At 44.1% G+C, this 21,462-nt stretch overlaps 2 protein-coding genes across 2 annotated transcripts; one reads left to right on the plus strand and one right to left on the minus strand.

The window, feature by feature from the left end:
• Positions 1-5,001: 5,001 nt before the first annotated feature.
• LOC311312556 (growth/differentiation factor 5-like) lies at positions 5,002-6,923 on the plus strand (the record flags this gene model as incomplete). Its single annotated transcript, XM_084442518.1, has 5 exons — positions 5,002-5,126; positions 5,710-5,867; positions 6,036-6,122; positions 6,232-6,368; positions 6,792-6,923. 5 exons carry the CDS (start codon positions 5,002-5,004, stop codon positions 6,921-6,923), a joined length of 639 nt encoding a protein of 212 aa, XP_084298644.1.
• An 11,864-nt stretch (positions 6,924-18,787) lies between these two features.
• Positions 18,788-20,716, minus strand: gsdf (gonadal somatic cell derived factor; the record flags this gene model as incomplete). The annotated part of the gene is made up of 5 exons (XM_084442519.1): positions 18,788-18,919; positions 19,349-19,485; positions 19,600-19,686; positions 19,848-20,005; positions 20,592-20,716. The coding sequence occupies 5 exons, from the start codon at positions 20,714-20,716 to the stop codon at positions 18,788-18,790; spliced, it is 639 nt and encodes a 212-aa protein (XP_084298645.1).
• Between the last annotated feature and the right edge of the window lie 746 nt (positions 20,717-21,462).

Below are 21,462 nucleotides of genomic sequence, written 5' to 3' on the forward strand. Positions count from 1 at the left end.
AATATCAAGCCTGAAATTGTTGCATTGGGCAACAGACCAAAACACATGGGTTGATTAAACCAATCAAAAGTGTGCCTCGCCCACCGAGCCAAGCTACTGGCTGGCGTGGAGCCAAGGCCAGTCAGAGGGAAGGCAGAATCAGATATGTCTGTGTGAGCTGTGCTAGAAGGAGCATGAGCGCAGACACGTGCAGCCATTAAAAGCCTCGGAGCCTGTGACTCAGCCCTGAGAGAAAGGTCAGATACTGGACACTCTCCCCATGGTGCTGCTGTTGGCAGGCTGCCGAGGGGAGACTGAAACCCTATCTTCCCTGTCGCCTCTCCGTGAGCAAAGAGATGTCGGTTGGCTGACTCAGTGGCTAGTTTGACGACTGACTGACTGGCTGGGTGGCAAGCTTGAGGATTGTCTGGCTGGGTGGAAAGCTTGATGATTGGCTGGCTGGCTGGCTAGCTTGATGATTGGCTGGCTGGCTGGCTTGATGATTGGCTGGCTGGCTGGCTGGCTGGCTAGCTTGTTGATTGGCTGGCTGGCTAGTTAGCTTGATGATTGGCTGGCTGCCTTGATGATTGGCTGGCTGGCTGGCTAGCTTGATGATTGGCTGACTGGCTAGCTTGATGATTGGCTGGCTGGCTGGCTGGCTAGCTTGATGATTGGATGGCTGGGTAGTTAACCTAATGAGTGGTGGATGGGTGGGCGGCTAGCCTGCTACTCTCCAATCAGCTGTTGGGTTACTGGCAGGTACCAAAGATTGTTTATCCCGATTTCTGGAACATGCAGGGTTGCTCAAGGGCTGCTGGGTGAGTTGATGTGTGGGTTCTCTCAGGGGTTGCTGGCTGGGGTGGCTTGAGTCACAAATAGACTGTAACTGAAGCACTTATCACTGTGGGGCAGTGGAGCATGGCTCCGGAACGACATTTAGGGGCAGGACCTCTTCCTCTCCATTACCTGCTGTTGGCCTCTGTGCATGTACTACGGGGCGGCTGTGGCTCAGTGGTAGAGCGGGTCGTCCAATGATCATAGGGTCAGTGGTTCGAATCCCGCCTCCTCCTGTCCACATGTCAAAGTCAAAGCCTTGGGCAAGACACTGAACCTCAAATTACTCCCAATGAGCAGGCAAGCACCTTGCATGGAAGCTGCCGCCATTGGTGTGTGAATGTGTGTGTGAGGCCATTGTAAAGCACTTTGGATAGAAGCGCTGTATAAGTGCAGTCCATTTACCATTTACATCTATATAGATATACTGCATATACTCTATATATACAGTGATTGGCAGGAAACTTAGCCCATCAAGAAAAAGGCAACATATCAAAGTCTTCAGGGCTTGGCATACAGTCAACACTCTGGTCAAGGTCAAAAACAATGTGTTTATACAATGTCTTTGTTCCTTATTAGTGAAGTGAGACTGTCGTTTGAAATGCCCAACGTTTTTTTTCTTCTCCTGACATGTTTCCAATCAGCTGCAAGCCATGCTCTTCTTCCTTCTGGTTCACCTTAACACTCTGAATCCTCCATCTAAATACATCTAGGTTCCTGTTACTGTACACCCCATAGGTCATCCTGCAGGTCTTCTCCCTGGCTCCTCCCCCCCAAGCTCCTCCCCTCCAAGCTCCTCCCCTCCAAGCATGGAAGAACACTGTTCAACATCTCTGTGACAGTTTGGCATGCTAAAGGCCCTTCAGTATCTACTGTCATGTACAGTTGTTCATTTGCACTGAAACACTTTAGAATAACTAGCCCTTATAAATAGTTCATAGATCATCCACAAACAGTTAGTTAATGAGTTATTTGTGATATGTTCAACGTTTGTTATAGTTGGCTAAATATTTACATCTATCCCTTATAAATTGTTAATAGATCATCTATAAGCTGTTACTTAATGAGTTATTCATTACTTATTAAATGTCAGTTAATAGTTGGTTAATGATTTAAAACTTTGACTTATAAATAGTTATAGTCATGAATAAGCGATTAATAAACTACTTACTAATTACTTGTTAAGTACAGTATTTTTAATAGTTGATCCACCTACAGTTGGCCCCATCTGGCCTTCCATCAGAGGACCCATCTAAACACAAATAGTTATTCTAAAGTGTTAGCGCGATAACAGCGCAATTTTCCTCATGCTGGGATTAATAAAGTACTGCCTACTACTATTACTACTACTGTGGTCATCAGGGGTCACTCATAGTAAAACACTAAACCACTAAATTAACCTATTATTTAAATCTAGAGGTATGTGAGAATCAGGGGTTTGGAGAGGTATCTGAAGGTGATATGACCAGGAGAAAGAGAGCGGTTTCATATTTCATAGTAGAGGCCATGATGTGCTAAGTGTGCCATCCTGAGGCCAGACATTGTAAGTATATGCATTCCCTGATAAATACACAAGTGCGTGCGGTATGACCAGCAGAGGGTGCTAGAGCGTCTTTGTAATTGTCTGTACAATCCTGGTAACACCCAGTGGATTATATTCTACAGTAAAAGGCTCAACCCAAATCGATCAAATCAGTGTCCGTGTCAGTCTCGTGATATACTGTAGATATTAACTAGGTATGAATGAATGAATGAATGAAAAGGTTCAGAATATGATTAGAAGTACCCTATATCCAAATAGTGAATTGCACTTACCTGTATGCTAATCATACATTACTCTTTATTATTTCCAGATATTCCTTCTTCTTGGAAAGTAGTACTTTTATGAACTGTTTAGCATGAGGCCAAACTCTATTTAAGATTATTAAGGGGCCTAGACGTGCTATAATTGCAGAGACTAAATGCCAATGGAAGTTGACAACAGGACTAATCAGAGTCCCGTGATCTTGTTGTCTGCTAGAGGAGGTGGCAGACTTTTCTATTGACATGTTTGTGCCATTTCATTGCAGGTGAAGTCTAATATGACAAATCTCTAACATTAAATGCCAACCACTTTCTTTGGAGAAATCGTGAATTTGCTATAGGCAAAATAATAATTGCTTAATGAATATTGAATGGCCAATTTTGTGACTGGAATAATAGTTTGTTTTTTTGTCAACAATTCAAACACAACTCTGTGCTATCCCTCCCAATACGTTTTGGGGTTAAAGTTAAGAATGGAATCTGTGTAGTCTGCTTTTGGAACACCTGCAGCCCATACCCTCCACAAGACCTTGCTCCAGGCATAGACGGCCTCTGTGATCCATTGTGATGGTGGCCGGCAGCAGCTGCCTGTGCTGCTACTCCCTGTACCACTGTTAGGTGGGAGGTGGCTGACGCTCAAGGACTCCCATCATTCTCTGCTCATTGCCTGTTGACGATAATAATAAATATGCTGGCACTGATGCAGGAATGCTGCTGTGCCAACCAGACCTGAGGACATGTTGATGCTTGAAAATTCTAGAAACAGCAAGGGAAGTGTGGTTTGTAAAGATCTGTTGAATCTCGTAAGACCTAACAAGTCACAGTAACTAATGACAGACTGTGTGACAAGTGGGAGAACATACCCAGTGCCAACAGCTTTCCAAGCGTGAATCAAACCCAGTACCTTCTTGCTGTGAGGCATCGTGCCACACAGTGAGAGGTGTTGAATCTCTTACTGTATGTAAGTGCAAAGAAATAAGTCAGAGTACCGTAACTAGTGACAGACTGTGTGACGAATGGTTAAACCTGGTCACAAGTCACTACAGAAGATTGCGAAAGTTGAGATGGTCTTGCCTGAGCTGGCATAAAGCATCCCTTCCCTGTTGATGTTATGGGGTAGTCTAGGTTACATTCATTTGAATTGCATCCTAGAGAGAAGCCAGCTCAGGCTGTAGTAGACAGTGTTATACCAGCTGACCCATGAGGTGACCCATGAGAGAGGGCATCTGAGGACATGAACCTGCCTCTTCTCCACACCTGGAACATTTATTTCTCTACAGTACTCAGGCTGCCATGCTTTGTGCATCCGGGTGTATATAATCATCGTGGCCACAGCCCTCTTCATTTTTGTCCTTGAATTACAGGTGCAAAGCTTAAATATTATTCTCTTGTTTATCGGTGTTGATTTGTGTCTTTCATGTCAGGCCAGAAGGGGAGGGAAGGGTTTCTGTGAGCTGACCACCTCTCCTCAACAAGGAACGTCTGGCTATCAGCCCCTGCTGTCCAGGCTTCATCACTCAGCAATATAAGGCTACTCTTATGAATCTCCATGGTTTTAATGGTTTCTTTGTGCTACTGTCTCACTGTAGCCTACAGAGTTTACTTCCAGGTAGACTCTGAACTAGTATAGTGTCCTTGAGTCTGAGAAAGACACATTTTAAAATTGTATTTTATTTTATTTATTATTCTCTGATAGACATGAGAAAGCCATCATACTTACGTAGAGTAAGATAGAATCCCCTACATTGATTGATCAGTTGATTGGTTAGGTTTTATTTCAGTGTCATAAATCTTTCAGATGTCCATGAACGCATCGGCTTACAAGACACTATTCATTTGGGAAATCACAAGTTCCGCTGTGATAAAGGTGCAGTCATAATAATAAATATTATTAATAGTTAAACAAATAAATCATTACAACATTACTGTAATTTGACAAACACCCTCTCTGTCAGTGATTTTGGGTTCTCACTGGTCTCTCAGAAGGGAGCAGCCAACCGTAATCATGACACTGTTTGTTCTCCTTTGATAGTTGAAGCATCTACAGATGGATGGTACAGCATATCAGCCCTAGAAGGCAACAGTTACAATACATACTGTGTTAATCTGAACCACCAGGTCAAGCCAAAGAAATACTCTCTCTCTCCATTAGTAAGGAGAGAGAGTATTCCAAGGCCAGGGTGGTGAATGAGAAGATAAAGCCTAAGTTCCCAGGCCACTATGAACAATAAATAATCTCTTTCTGCCTCCTGGCCAGCTACTACAGCATCTCTGTCATTCTTACCAAGCCTCCTCCGAGACCAACCCAGCAGAACCAAACTCCGTCTCCATCACAGAACTCTGACTTGTTCTGACGGTTGCATTCTGCCTAACTAGGTGTCCGAGATGTCTTTTGCGTTGTTTGTGATCCTGCTTCTCCTTGGTTGTTCACTTGGGAGGCCGTTTGTCCTGCAGTCCCCAGAGAAGGAGCCTGCTGCAGCGCCTGCCACTCCTGTCACCAGGTCTAACAGGTATGTTTTGTAATTCATGAATCATGTATGTGAAAAAAGTTCAACAAGAAATTGGGACTGTAAGGACAGTTTGTTTTTAGTCTTGATGTGGATTCAGCGCACGCAGAACTATTTACAAGTTTATAGTGTTCTGCTAACCTTGTTGCATACAGTATGTTACATCTACAATTCTGTCAATACTGTAGAAGGCTGCTTGTTAATTCAAAGAGAAATGTACCTTTATTCAACCAAGTGAGGACAATTCCACAAAATGCCCTACTGTTGTTGCACATACCCATTTACACCTGCAAAATGCTGTTCCTGATTTGCCTAGGACACCAGACAAAACAAAATGGTAGCAGAGAGCATAACACCCTGTATTGACAATTCTTAGGTTGCGCCATCTGAGCAGCTGCTTGCCAGAACTGGCTCAGTAACCAGGCAACCACGAATGTTTGAGACAGAGAGTTCTGTGTTTTCTTGTGTTGATACACACATTCCTAAACATGTTCCATATGTCTTACATCAAGGTGATGATGATGATGATGGTGCGATGCCACAAATTGATGTACTAATGGTTTGACTGTCTATTGTGGGTCTTTAGGTGCCTGGAGCCATTTTTACAGGCTATCAGAAAGACTCTCCTCAGCGGTCTGAACCTGCAGGTGGAGCCCCGACTGCCCGCTGATGGACTGACTGGCATCAGAGAGCAGTGGAAGGCTGCCTTCTCTGGCATCTCCCACAGCGCCAGGAACAAAGCAGGTGGGCCAGTGCCACTGAACCAGGGATAGAACCTAGGTCTCCCACCTGACAAACATACTTCACCAAAGCTTAGGTAGTAACCGAGGGAGTCAAGCACCACTTTTCAAACGTATTCAGTCATTCATGTGACTTATTCATGTGAGCATGGCATGTTTCCTGTTTCCTCAGTGCCTGTAGTCAACTCTGAGGGCCCCGCAGCTGTCAACAGCACTGAACTGAAGTGCTGTCAGATGGCCTCCCAGATCTTCTTGAAAGGTGAGCAGTCACTGTCAAAATCAGATGGAAACACCCTCTCAGATATGTGTGTGTGTGTGTGTGTTTGCGTCCATGTGTGCATGACTCAAGTATTTGCTGTCTCCAATAGATCTTGGCTGGGAGAACTGGGTCATATATCCTGAGAGCTTCACTTTCATCCAGTGTAAACCCTGCAACGCCCAACTGGACCTGAACACCTTGCGCTGCCCCTCACAGTCTCCCAACCCACAGGATGCCACCTCACAGGTAAAGCCCCCTCCCTGCAGAATGGATTCAATTCAATAATATTGTTTTGACATGGTTATTTTTATTAGTACAAAATGATCCTAGTCCTCACCAGCTGGATATTATCAGCGCTAGACATAGCGAGTGCACAGGTTTCCACCAAATCGAGTTTTCATGTTCCCAAGTAAACCGATGTGAAACAGAATGCCCTAGTCTGGGTGATAAATCCCAGGTCTGATATCAGTGCTTTGTCTATGCAGGTGTGGAAATAGGATGTTCTAACTTCTAGCTATGTGAGTCCGCCAACGCAGCCACGTGCAAGGTCGACCAGGAGAAACACAACCTGTGATTTAGTTTAGACTGATTGCACTGGTGATAGACATGTGAACAGTCAAGTTAATTGAGTTCTGGTGGTTCTGTGTGTCTCTCTCCTCATTGGTGCAGATGCCATGCTGCCAGTCCTCCTCCCTGGAGCTGCTGCCCATCCTGTACATGAATGAACAGAGCTCCATGGTCATCTCCTCTGTTCAGATGACCCGTACGTGTGGCTGTGGCCCCATACCTAGAGAAGACTGAGCACCAACCCCCCACCACACACACACCAAGAGAACTGCCTTCCTCGCTCAAAACCCCAGATGCACCTCTTGTAAGAATGTGGATGTCTTGGCCTCAAGCATTGTTGTGTTACAAATGGTGTCTGTCTTGCTCTGACCTTGCTCTGAGTTTGCTTTGACCCGTTTTATACTGCAATATTTCTCTCTGCAAATGGCAGGGTGACAAGCTACTCGATGTTCTGCACAAAAATGTGAACCCTGGCCAAGCTTCCAAAGCCAACCAGCGGTGGAGCTCTCAGTGCTACTCTGTTACACTTGGAAACAAATGGTTCAGTCACAGGTTGAACACCATATTTTCCAGTGTTTTCGCTATATCACTGTAGATTAGGTTATGTTTAACAACCAAATCCAGTCTTCTCGTCAGATATGGTTCTTTCTCATAGTGTCTGTGCTTTGTTGCTTTCTATGGTTTGTTATCTGTGCTGTAATTATCCACCAACTTCTACTGGCACTGCCCTGATTGGCTAAGCTCCATATGTCATGTTTTGACTGGTAGGAAGTGTATGAGACTAACACTACCAGTTTTCACCAAGTAAAGCTTGTCCTTTTCCACAAAGACTTTTAGTTCTGTTGGATAGTCGCTAGTTGTAGTCTTTTATATGTGCTACTGTAGATCATACAGTAGATAAAGCACTTTGAGTTCATACTCATTTTAACAGGATAACTGTGCTGTTGTCTCTCCTCCACACCTCACTGGCAGTTCTCAAACATCCAGATCACTGTGGCATGAAAGCAGTCTTCTCTGGTTTCTGGAGTTAAGTTTTGTGGTTCTAAGACAAATTTATCTATTTCATATTTTGTCTGAAATGTATTACATTTATTTCTTGTACATTTTATCTCACAATTCACCTATGTCACATGTTTTATTCTCATTATAATACTTTTCACAGTGATATGTAAGACTTATTTTATCCCACTACTAACCATTTTCAGTTTAAATGTAGAATGTTTTATTGTCACTGACCACAGTTTGATCATATGTATCAATATCATGATTGTTTGTCTAAAGTCTTTGAATAAAGCCTTCTAGAAGGATCCAGTTGATTCCAGGACTACCTCTTTCCCACACTGCCACACTGTATTTGAACAACCTGTTATTCATTACAATGAGGCAATAACTCTTTACATGCATAATTCACTGATTACAGGTGTGACTTTCCATGATTCTGACAGCTGCTTAGTTGATCTGTTCACGTTTGAATCAACCTGCATGTGTTCAAAGTCTCTGGCGGTCACAGTAGTTGGGGCCAAGAACAGGGGGGCAGGGGGGGGGGGGGGGATTTTCAGATCGTTGCCCTGGAAAGGAGCATCACAGACTGTTGCGCACTTCTGAAAAACGCTCCAGCATTTCAGTAGCAACAGCTAATGCGTTTCCATTTCCAATCTTTTTTAAATCATTTTTTGGGGGATATCTGAGTGTTGGACTTTGGAGTTATGTAGCCATATTGAGTAATACCACAGGATTGAACCAAGTTACAAAGACCAGCTGAGACAGAAGCAGCATTTATACTTTCTCCCTGCTTTAATATCAAAATGGTGAGGTCCTTCTCTCTTTGGCCCTCCGGTGGCTTCACGTCTGCCCTGCTCATGATCATGGTGACACTCAGTAGTGGCACTGAGAGCACGGATGACCTCCTGAAAGAGAAGCCTAGAGATCTGGTCTCACCGTCCAAGTGTGTAATGGACTGCACTAAATGGACCTACATCAGAAAGCTGGAGATCCAGGATACTCAGACCATCCGCTTCACTGACTCTGAAACAGGTGAGAACAAAAGAGAACATTTATTGAAACTGGTCAGCTCTCACATGGCACAGTAATATATATATATATATATATATATATATATATATATATATATATATGCTCTGTAAATCTTTGCCATCATCAACTATGCAATGTTTTTATTAGTAAATAAAGATCAAAGTGACATAGGTTTTACCTGTGCATAGATGTATATAAAGACTGGTCCTTCTGCTGCAGATAACCTGGGAAATTACTGCTGGTCCATGCCAATTAAATGCAATATTGGAGAGTATGTTCAGGAAGCCTACATCGTGCTTCCTCTGGCTGGGCCACAAGTGGAGGGGTCACTGAAGATGACTCTGCTGCCCCATGATCACCCACTACGGCCTCACCACAGCCCACCACTGCTCCACAACTCCTGTGGCCTCCCGTTCGACATCACAACCCGCTTCACCAGCGAGCAGGGGTGGCCAAAGCTCTGCGTGCAGATTCTCCTCCAGCAGAGCATTATGGGAAACAGAGTCCTGAGATGTCCCCCTTTCCTTGTGACAATGTGGCAAAAAAGGCAAAATCACCCACGTGCAAATCAAGGAAGTGGGTGATTGGATCTGAAAGAATTTGATGACCGTCCAAAATATTGGTTTTCAACAAACTTGGTTTGTCATAGCGTATTATCAGCAGAAGTAACCGAGTCCCTACAGTTTCATTTACAAGTAATCATTTACCAAAAAATTGCATCTGAACCTGTCTGTCTTGCTTTTCTCATACCTACAGTATCTATCTAGTCAGTGGTATATTGTATAATAACCCAGAAAAGGTAAGAATGAACATGTGGATCACTTGGGAACTATACAAAAGAAAAGAAACCATGTATTTAGAAAAAGTTCATTACGCTTGTTACTTTTTTACAATATATTGTTAGCTTCATTTAGTGAACCAACATCCGACTATCTTGCACAAAGACTGAGGGCTAAGACTGGAATTCTGTGAAAACCGTTGAACTGAAATGTCTGCTGGTCAGCGCAGCTGAGAACAGATAAGGCCTAACAAATAATGATGAATGCAGGGAGGACTTCCTCCAGTTCCGGAGCACTAGGTCATGGTATGTGAGGTGAAAGGAAATATTGTTTTATTGCTTGGATTGTTATCTGTATGGGTGTAAACTATTTGTTTTAAGAATTCATATGTAATTAAAAGGAATTTAAGTCATGTGGACTTTTACTTTGCTGTATGACACCCACAAGTAGCTCCACTCATGGGTCCAGTTTCGTAAATTAGCCTGATCCCTGTGTCCACTACCCCTGTGTTGACGTGGATGGTGCTTGTGTACACTCTGAATAGCTAGCTCACTCGCATTCTAATGCTAGGATGCTAGCTAACGTTAAACTCTAGGACGCTAGCTAGCTAATGCAAACAGTAGCTATAGAGCGTGTCAGTGAGGTTCCACCACATTAGCATCGCATGTTAATTTCCCATAGACTTTTTTTAAAATCCTTATATTTCGAGAATTCCGTCATGAACCCAGCTAATAATTCATCACAGGAATCGTGACCAGAAGTCCTTATGATAGAAGCCAAAAGTCCATATGATATCAACCTTGTTTTAAGAAATCACGTTTTATTCGCGGTAGCATTGAGAAATACTACACTAACCACAATCCTCAAGCGGTGTTGTTGACACTGTCGACGGTTGGGCGCCAGGCTACTGAGTGACTGACGTTTTTCATTTGATCTAAAACGAGGGTTATAATGTTATCCTAGCTCTGACAACTCACGTAATAGCACATTAGGTGTGTGAATGTACCGGCTGCATCACAAATTCATATTATTAAATGAGGAATACCTTATCAATGTGATCCATCGCTTCCTTGCCGACGCCTTCTCGTGGAATGGACCGGTGGCAACGACGGTCATCCGAGCGGTGAGTCAGGAACGAAGCATGTCACCACCATGTTTCTGACGGCTAACGCATTAGCTAGCAAACGTTAAACGAAATATAAACGCAATATACACACACCACAGACTAAAACACAAATATTAACACTTAACAATTTACATTTATGAAGAAGCAAGTTTGAATTCTGAAGCAAGTTTGAAACTGAGCGAGACACGAGTATCATTTGCAATGGTTTTTGGGATGTGTAGTTTTATTCACTCTTAGGCTAATTATGCACACAGTGTTGTACCATAATTTTTGCTCAAATGCTCCAATATACATGTTTAAAGGTTACAATTTGTCTGATGAATAATTAGCTGGGTCCATGCCTCATTAGGTCATCCTCAGACGAGCTTGACAGCGAAGTCTCCAATCCTCTCGGCCGTCCATACATCCAGCCAGTTCCACAGAACTCTCCACTCCTGCGTCCCTCCTCAGTAGGCCTACATCCACGTATGTTGGTGTGGGACGTCCTCTTAATCGGTGCCCGTGTGTTGGTTCCCAGAGCACCAGCTTGCTGGCTGGGAGTTCATGGTGTCTGTGGCAGTGGCCAGCAAGTTTCATCCTCCTGGATGCCACTTTCTCACTCAGCTTTGGTAGCCCATCATACAGATGCTTGTTGGTAACATGCTCGTTCTGGTTGACATTTAGCACCACACGCAGCATTCTGGTGTAGCACCCATCCAGAGACTTCTGCAGGGTGGGCTTCTGCAGGGGGGGACAGTGCTAGTGACTAAATTTAAAAAATCTCACTACAAACTTGGCAGGCCTGCAAATAGTTTTGAAAGTGCCTGCCCTTTTCCAAACATTTTCCAATGCTTTCCAAGATGGTTGTGTGAAACAAACAATCTGGCACGTCAGGTTATTGGACTTGGGCTCAGGAGCCCAAGGAAATCGGGAGATGCACACATGCACTATGCACTAGTTAAGCATTTACATACATAAACACTGTTCTTGTAATGGGCGATAGCTAGCGTAGTTGCCGTAGCGCCTAGCTGTGGCCACTCCGAAGCAACTTTTTCGAGAACCTCTCTGGATCCTATAGTGCCGGTGTTCATTTTTTGCAGCTTTCCCAAGAACCACTGAACCAAACAACTTCACAGTTGACACTGCACTTCAGTTCTGACCACCTACCCAAGTGCCTGGTTCTCAAGATAATCGTGATAGCGACAGACAGACAGACAGACAGACAGACAGACAGACAGACAGACAGACAGACAGACAGACAGACAGACAGACAGACAGACAGACAGATAGACAGACAGACAGACAAACATATCCTACATACATACATCAGGCATACTTTATAGTTAGATGTGAGAATCCGAAGTTTGGAAAGGTACCTGATGCCATAACAGGAGAAAGTGAGTGGTTTCATAGTAGAGGCCATGTTATTTTAAGTGTGCCATCCTGAGGCTAGACATTCCCAGAGGCATCGTTAAGGCATCGTAGCGCTACGTGCTTCTTAAGAACGTCGTTAGCTCCACCTCTAGGTGGCGATGCGTTTCCCAGAACCTTCTCAAGCCAAGGTATACCTTGGCTACGAAGGCTCTGGGAAACAGCTCCACCCAAGGTACATCGTAAATCGCCCTTACGATGTACCTTCCGAAGATACATCGTTAGCCTTCCTTGGAGCCGAAGCGCTGTTTCCCAGAGCCTTCTTAGCCAAGGTATACCACAGCCAAGGGATACGTTACGAAGGGCGGTCGGACCCCATCGTTAGTGTACCTTGGCGATGCGCTCCGTTCATCCCGTCATAGTTTTAGCTCGATTCGAGCGAAATTGCACTTTGAAAAAGGAGAGTTGCAATACAGCAGCGCACATCTATCTATCCTACCTGCGCGATTCACATAGTGTACACAAAATACAATTAACTTGAATGATGAAAATAATGTCAGCCTACAGAACACATCATGGGAATGTTGTTTTTAAAACTTTTATTGAGCCAAGCAACATATACGGACTATCCATAGCCTAATATAATCCACTTTGTGAACAACAACAACATTTTCTTATGTAAAGGGATAATCTGATGACATGACTTTTCTGTCTGTCTTTATATATTGTCAGACAGATATCCTGACGAATTGATTAATCCAATGAGGCCATCTAGATGAATTGTCAAATATCCTCACACACGCTCCAGAATATTGTAGAAAGCCTTCCCAGAACAGTGGAGGCTGTTATAGCTGCACAGGGGGGACCAACTCCATATGATGCCTATTCATTTAGAATGGGATGTCATGAAAGTTGCTATAGGTGTAATGTGTAGGTGGCCCAATACTGTTGTCCTTATAGTGTACTTTGCTAACAGATTCACAGTATTTAGTGATCTTACAAATGCTGTTTGTTATATTGTGTGCCTTCTTCAAAACCTCTACTGTTGTAATGTAGCAAGACACAACAAATATACAGGATGAAGGGAACTTGTTTAATATTGGTTGGGAAAAAACATGGGCAGGTTTGTTCTTCAGACTTTTGTCCTGTAACAGGCGGTCTTTTTCCGGGGTGGGGTTGTTAGACCCATGCCCAACCCCCAACCTGGAGGGCCAGTTGTTGCTTTTCATCTGGCCTCTACCCTGAACCTGCCCGGCATGGTTGAACCTGCTGGGGGGTGACCCCCCTCCAATATAGCCTTCATGGTCATGGAGGCACACAAGCCTTCCCACCACGACAAGGTAGCAACACGTAGGAAGGATGAGTGGTGTGGTGAGTGTATGTAGTGTGTGTGCGCAGTGTACTGTGGTGGGTGGGCAGTGTGTGGTAAGTGTATGTAGTGTGTGTGGTGAGTGTGTGCAGTGTGTCTCAGGCATCTGCATCATCTGCAAGGGAGGAAAATTCAATTAGTGACATTGAATGGAATGCATTCAGAATGTGAATAGACAGAGTATACAAAATACACAAATAGCCTACCTGGAGTTGGCAGAATGATGGGCACTGATATGGAGGGCCACACAAACTGTGCCTCTGCTAGGGCCTGCTGCCTGTTCTGCAGGTCCAGCCTCTCACGCTGCACACCCAGCCTCTGCCTCCCCACCTCCAGGAGCTCCTCGCTGCAGTCGCACCTCGCATCCGTGGTGTTCAGCTGTCATGGGGTGTGTGGGGAGAGCGTGTCGACGTTGGGAGCAGTCTGACTGCGCTGGGGTCTCCTCTCCAGAGGACTGGGAGGCTTGGGGTGATTCAGCTGAGGGCTGGGAGGCTTGGAGTGATTCAGCTGAGGGCTGGATGTTGGAGGGGCCCTCTCCAGACTCCAAATCAAGGCCACCAGTGATGCCTTGGGAGGCTGTGAGGCCGATGATCGATAGGGCCTTCTCCTCCTCCGGGGTGAGGGAAGGCACGGTGCTCTGCCTCTCGGCGCACTGCCGCCACCCGGCTTTTGGCCTGACTGGCGAAGTCCTGCCATTTCTTGCTGACGACTGTCCACTCCCTGGGTGGCCCAGGAGTGGAAGCAGCCATCCGCGCTGCAATGCTCGCCCATGCAGCCTTCTTCAATGGGCTATATGCACAACTCCAGTAGGCTACTTCCTGAAATTAGACATGCTTCTTTATTTCCTGTCTTACACTATTGGATGAAATGATTATTCAGGAATTCCTGAATAATCATTTCATCCAAAGTGTAGGTCAGGAAATAGAGAAGCATGTCTAATTTCAGGAAGTAGCCTACTGGAGTTGTGCATAGGCCCTACTGGTAGCCGCCAAACAGGACGGCCTTCGGTTGCTCCACCTCGTCCAGCATGATCACTAGTTATTCTTTGGTGAACGCTATCACACGCTTCCTCTTCATATCTGCCATGTCGCTCAATATGTGCAGTTACCCTTGTTTTTTTTATAGGCCACATGCGCCAACACCGGTGCCTGATAGATTAAATTAGTCATCGTATCCGCGTGGATTCTAACGTGGGAATGCTACTGACACAGGTGCTATTCATATGAGCATTAAACCTTAGTTTGTGTGATGATTAAATTGGTGTTCATTTTGCGGTCATCACTGCCTATTCATGTATTTTTTCATGCGCTTTCAAGACATCCCAGACGAGGCTTATATGACCCGATCCGATCCATGTTATTGCTGGTATATTAACTTTGATGCAATAGTAGGCTATGCATTGTGACTATCACGCGGGCTCGCCTTGACTCTTAGATATATTCGCAGATTAGCTTCGGGAGCAGGACTTCATTTTTGGTAATATTAGGCTGCAATGACAATGATTTACACGACACGTATTATATTGTCACGTCATTTCAGTGACTTTACGAATGGCCATCGATGTGTGCGGCATCGATTCATTCTTTTTTCAGCACCGCGCCCAGGGACAGCTCCTCTAAGGATGTATCTTGGGACGGACCTAACGATGTATCTTCACGCGCACGCTAAGGGATAGTCTGGGAAACACTCGTAGGAAACTCTGTCATTTCGCCAAGGTATACCTTGAGAGGCGTCGTAGTGCGGAGAAATTCGGCAAATCTGTGAAACGAGGCAGTCCTGACAAGTAAACAGTGAGTGTGGTATAACCAGCAGAGGGTGCTAGAGTTTCTCTGTAATGTTCTATACAATACTGGTAATGCCCAATGGATTTTTATTATAGGCTACAGTATAAAGGCTCAACTCAGATCAACCCCTAAGCGTCCCCCCCCCCCCATGTGGAAATCTGAAAGCAATTAGATAGGTGTTACAACATGGTAATAGTTCCATGTTTCCCTGTGATTGGATGGCTGGGATTAATAGTGCTTGTCTAATCAACTCTGCTCGTGGTCAGGGGTATAAGGGTTTATTTGGAACTGTCTATAGATACCCACCAATACTGATTGGACTAAATTAAGATAAAATATCGTACAAATAAAAAGTGTAAAAGAGTAATAAGCTATCTTAATAATCTGTTAAATAGTTTTTAATGTTATTGGTATTGAGATAGTCAAACAAAGTTAAACAAAAGCTAAAGTATCATATTACATCAAAGTACAAATCCATTTTAGATCAGCAGAAGCATTTCTGCTCACATTCGTACCATAGCGGTACATGTCATACAGTGAAGTAAATTAATGCAAATGACTTACATTCCTTACATGTTCATTCTTAAAAAAAATAGCTTATAGCTGCAGCTTAGCAATCCAAGCAATATAACAATATTTCCTTTCACCTCATATATCATGACCTAGTGCTCTAGAATTTGGAGTACGTCCTCCCTCCATTCATCTGTTAGGCTCTCTCAGACAAAGCTGCGCTGACCAGCATACAGCCCAATTCAGCTCTGCTTGTTCTCACAGAACTCCAGTCTTAGCCCTCAGTCTTTGTGCAAGATAGTAGGAAGTTGTTTAAAATACCTGGGATCAATCAGTTTATGGTACACTTTTTTTCTTTTTTTTTTTACATATACAGGTATATAGTTCCCATGTGATTCACATGTTAATTCTTACTTTGGTATTATACAATACTGCTGACTAGACAGATAGGTATGAGAAAAGCAAGACTGTCAGGTTCAGATGCACTTTTTTGGTAAATGATTACTTAATAAAACTGTAGGGACTCTGTAACTCCTGATAATACGCTATGACAAACCAAGTTTGTTGCCAACCAACATTTTGGACGGTCATCAAGTTCTGTCACATCCAATCACCCACTTCTTTGATGTGCAGGTGGGTGATTTCGCCTTTTCTGCCACATTGTCACCAGGAAAGGGGGACATCTCAGGACTCCGTTTCCCATAATGCTCTGCTGGAGGACAATCTGCACGCAGAGCTTTGGCCATGTCTGCTCGCTGGTGAAGCGGGCCGTGATGTCGAACGGGAGGCCACAGGAGTTGTGGAGCAGTGGTGGGCTGTGGTGAGGCCGTAGTGGGTCATCGTGGGGCAGCAGAGTCATCTTCAGTGACCCCTCCACTTGTGGCCCAGCCAGAGGAAGCACGATGTAGGCTTCCTGAACATGCTCTCCAATATTGCATTTAATTGGCATGGACCAGCAGTAATTTCCCAGGTTATCTGCAGCAAAAGGACCAGTTTTTATATACATCTATGGACAGGTAAAACATATGTCACTTTGATCTTTATTTACTAATAAAAACATTGCATAGTTGATGATGGCAAAGATTTACAGAGCATATATATATATATATATATATATATATATATATATATATATATATATATATATATATATATTACTGTGCCATGTGAGAGGTGACCAGTTTCAATAAATGTTCTCTTTTGTTCTCACCTGTTTCAGAGTCAGTGAAGCGGATGGTCTGAGTATCCTGGATCTCCAGCTTTCTGATGTAGGTCCATTTAGTGCAGTCCATTACACACTTGGACGGTGAGACCAGATCTCTAGGCTTCTCTTTCAGGAGGTCATCCGTGCTCTCAGTGCCACTACTGAGTGTCACCATGATCATGAGCAGGGCAGACGTGAAGCCACCGGAGGGCCAAAGAGAGAAGGACCTCACCATTTTGATATTAAAGCAGGGAGAAAGTATAAATGCTGCTTCTGTCTCAGCTGGTCTGAAATGGAAACGCATTAGCTGTTGCTACTGAAATGCTGGAGCGTTTTTCAGAAGTGCGCAACAGTCTGTGATGCTCCTTTCCAGGACAACGATCTAAAAATACCCCCCCCCTGCCCCCCTGTTCTTGGCCCCAACTACTGTGACCGCCAGAGACTTTGAACACATGCAGGTTGATTCAAACGTGAACAGATCAACTAAGCAGCTGTCAGAATCATGGAAAGTCACCCCTATAATTAGTGAATTATGCATGTAAAGAGTTATTGCCTCATTGTAATGAATAACAGGTTGTTCAAATACAGAGTGGCAGTGTGGGAAAGAGGTAGTCCTGGAATCAACTGGATCCTTTTAGAAGGCTTTATTCAAAGACTTTAGACAAACAATCATGATATTGATACATATGATCAAACTGTGGTCAGTGACAATAAAACATTCTACATTTAAACTGAAAATGGTTAGTAGTGGGATAAAATAAGGCTTACATATCACTGTGAAAAGTATTATAATGAGAATAAAACATGTGACATAGGTGAATAAAATGTACAAGAAATAAATGTTATACATTTCAGACAAAATATGAAACTGGTAAATTTGTCTTAGAACAACAAAACTTAACTCCAGAAACCAGAGAAGACTGCTTTCACGCCACAGTGATCTGGATGTTTGAGAACTGCCAGTGAGGTGTGGAGGAGAGACAACAGCACAGTTATCCTGTTAAAAGGAGTATAAACTCAAAGTGCTTTACCTACTGTATGATGTAGCACATATAAAATACTAGAATGGTCATTATTATTATTATTATTATTAATATTAATATGGTCTTTGTCTGAATTGATCCAACAGAACTAAATGTCTTCATGGAAAAGGACAAGCTTTGTCTGGTAACTCTCACACACTTCTTACCAGTCAAAACATGACATATGGAGCTTAGCCAATCAGGGCAGTGCCAGTGGAGGTTGGTGGACAATTACAGCACAGATAACAAACCATAGAAAGCAACAAAGCACAGGCACTATGAGAAAGAACCATATCTGATGAGAAGACTGGATTTGGTTGTTGAACATAACCTAATCTACAGTGATATAGAGAAAACACTGGAAAATATGGTGTTCAACCTGTGACTGAACCATTTGTTTCCAAGTGTAACAGAGTAGCACTGAGAGCTCCCCCGCCGGTTGGCTTTCAAAGCTTGGCCAGGGTTCACATTTTTGTGCAGAACATTAAGTAGCTTGTCACCCTGCCAGTTGCAGAGTGAAATATCGCTGTACATAATTGTTCAAAGCAGAGCAAGGTCAGAGCAAGACAGAGAACATTTGTGACATTTATCATTAATTGGTTAATAGATACTGTTCTCCAGTAATCCAATTTTGTGTAACTATGGAGCAGTTTGAATTTGCTTCAGAATAAATTAGTTTCTACAGATTTCCAAAATCTAGAGAAACCAGATACTACTTTATAATTTGATTTGAACATTTTTTCAAATGGTCACAACTGAACAACAGAGCCACAATGTCCTTTGGAATGTTGAGGCAGTGCCCTAACAACATGGCAACAGTGCTTGAGGCCAAGACATCCACATTCTTACAAGAGGGGCATCTGGGGTTTTTGAGCGAGGAAGGCAGTTCTCTTGGTGTGTGTGTGGTGGGGGGTTGGTGCTCAGTCTTCTCTAGGTATGGGGCCACAGCCACACGTACGGGTCATCTGAACAGAGGAGATGACCATGGAGCTCTGTTCATCCATGTACAGGATGGGCAGCAGCTCCAGGGAGGAGGACTGGCAGCATGGCATCTGCACCAATGAGGAGAGAGACGCACAGAGCCAACAGAACTCAATTAACTTGACTGTTCACATGTCTTATCACCAGTGCAATCAGTCTAAACTAAATCACAGGTTGTGTTTCTCCTGGTCGACCTTGCACGTGGCTGCGTTGGCGGACTCACATAGCTAGAAGTTAGAACATCCTATTTCCACACCTGCATAGACAAAGCACTGATATCAGACCTGGGATTTATCACCCAGACTAGGGCATTCTGTTTCACATCTGTTTACCTGGAACCTCTACATGAAAACTTGATTTGGTGGAAACCTGTGCGCTTGCTATGTCTAGCGCTGATAATATCCAGCTGGTGAGGACTAGGATCGTTTTGTACTCATAAAAATAACCATGTCAAAACAATATTATTGAATTGAATCCATTCTGAGGGGAGTGGGCTTTACCTGTGAGGTGGCATCCTGTGGGTTGGGAGACTGTGAGGGGCAGCGCAAGGTGTTCAGGTCCAGTTGGGCGTTGCAGGGTTTACACTGGATGAAAGTGAAGCTCTCAGGATATATGACCCAGTTCTCCCAGCCAAGATCTATTGGAGACAGCAAATACTTGAGTCATGCACACATGGACGCAAACACACACACACACACACACATATCTGAGAGGGTGTTTCCATCTGATTTTGACAGTCCGTACTGCTCACCTTTCAAGAAGATCTGGGAGGCCATCTGACAGCACTTCAGTTCAGTGCTGTTGACAGCTGCGGGGCCCTCAGAGTTGACTACAGGCACTGAGGAAACATGCCATGCTCACATGAATAAGTCACATGAATGACTGAATACGTTTGAAAAGTGGTGTTTGACTCCCTCGGTTACTACCTAAGCTTTGGTGAAGTATGTTTGTGAGGTGGGAGACCTAGGTTCTATCCCTGGTTCAGTGGCACTGGCCCACCTGCTTTGTTCCTGGCGCTGTGGGAGATGCCAGAGAAGGCAGCCTTCCACTGCTCTCTGATGCCAGTCAGTCCATCAGCAGGCAGTCGGGGCTCCACCTGCAGGTTCAGACCGCTGAGGAGAGTCTTTCTGATAGCCTGTAAAAACTGCTCCAGGCACCTAAAGACCCACAATAGACAAACCGTTAGTACATCAATTTGTGGCATCGCACCATCATCATCATCATCACCTTGATGTAAGACATATGGAACATGTTTAGGAATGTGTGTTTCAGCACTTGTTCCATAAGAAAACACAGAACTCTCTGTCTCAAACATTCGTGGTTGCCTGGTTACTGAGCCAGTTCTGGCAAGCAGCTGCTCAGATGGCGCAACCTAAGAATTGTCAATACAGGGTGTTATGCTCTGCTACCATTTTGTTTTGTCTGGTGTCCTCAGCAAATCAAGAACAGCATTTTGCAGGTGTAAATGGGTATGTGCAACAGCAGTAGGGTATTTTGTGGAATTGTCCTCACTTGGTTGAATAAAGGTACATTTCTCTATGAATTAACAAGCAGCCTTCTACAGTATTGACAGAATTGTAGATGTAACATACTGTATGCAACAAGGTTAGCAGAACACTATAAACTTGTAAATAGTTCTGCGTGCGCTGAATCCACATCAAGAATAAAAACAAACTGTCCTTACAGTCCCAATTTCTTGTTGAACTTTTTTCACATACATGATTCATGAATTACAAAACATACCTGTTAGACCTGGTGACAGGAGTGGCAGGCGCTGCAGCAGGCTCCTTCTCTGGGGACTGCAGGACAAACGGCCTCCCAAGTGAACAACCAAGGAGAAGCAGGATCACAAACAACGCAAAAGACATCTCGGACACCTAGATAGGCAGAATGCAACCGTCAGAACAAGTCAGAGTTCTGTGATGGAGACGGAGTTTGGTTCTGCTGGGTTGGTCTCGGAGGAGGCTTGGTAAGAATGACAGAGATGCTGTAGTAGCTGGCCAGGAGGCAGAAAGAGATTATTTATTGTTCGTAGTGGCCTGGGAACCTAGGCTTTATCTTCTCATTCACCACCCTGGCCTTGGAATACTTTACATTGTTGTCATGTCCCCCAACTGGGAGATGGTGAGGTAGGCATGAGAGAGAAAGAGAGAGAGGGTGGGGGGAGAAAGAGGGAGAGCAAGAGAGAGTATTTCTTTGGCTTGGCCTGGTGGTTCAGTTTAACACAGTATGTATTGTAACTGTTGCCTTCTAGGGTTGATATGGTGTACCATCCATCTGTAGATGCTTCAACTATCAAACGAGAACAAACAGTGTCATGATTACGGTTGTTGGCTGCTCCCTTCTGAGAGACCAGTGAGAACCCAAAATCACTGACAGAGAGGGTCTTTATCAAATTGTGGTCAAGTGATGCTGTCTTCTTGAGATGAGTCTCAAGAAGAATCTATGTCAACTAGAAATGGTGTTCAGAGAGCACAGACCTCCGCCCATGAATGCATGTCATGGCTCTGTAGGACAGGTTTGGTATTGCTTCATTCGTTAGGTTGAGAGCGTTATGCCAGTCCAAACCCTGTGTCTCTGTGACCTTCCCATGTCAACATAGACAATTAATGGG

Source organism: Borostomias antarcticus (assembly GCF_949987555.1).
Source record: "Borostomias antarcticus genome assembly, chromosome: 8".
In the NCBI taxonomy this organism is placed as follows: domain Eukaryota; kingdom Metazoa; phylum Chordata; class Actinopteri; order Stomiiformes; family Stomiidae; genus Borostomias; species Borostomias antarcticus.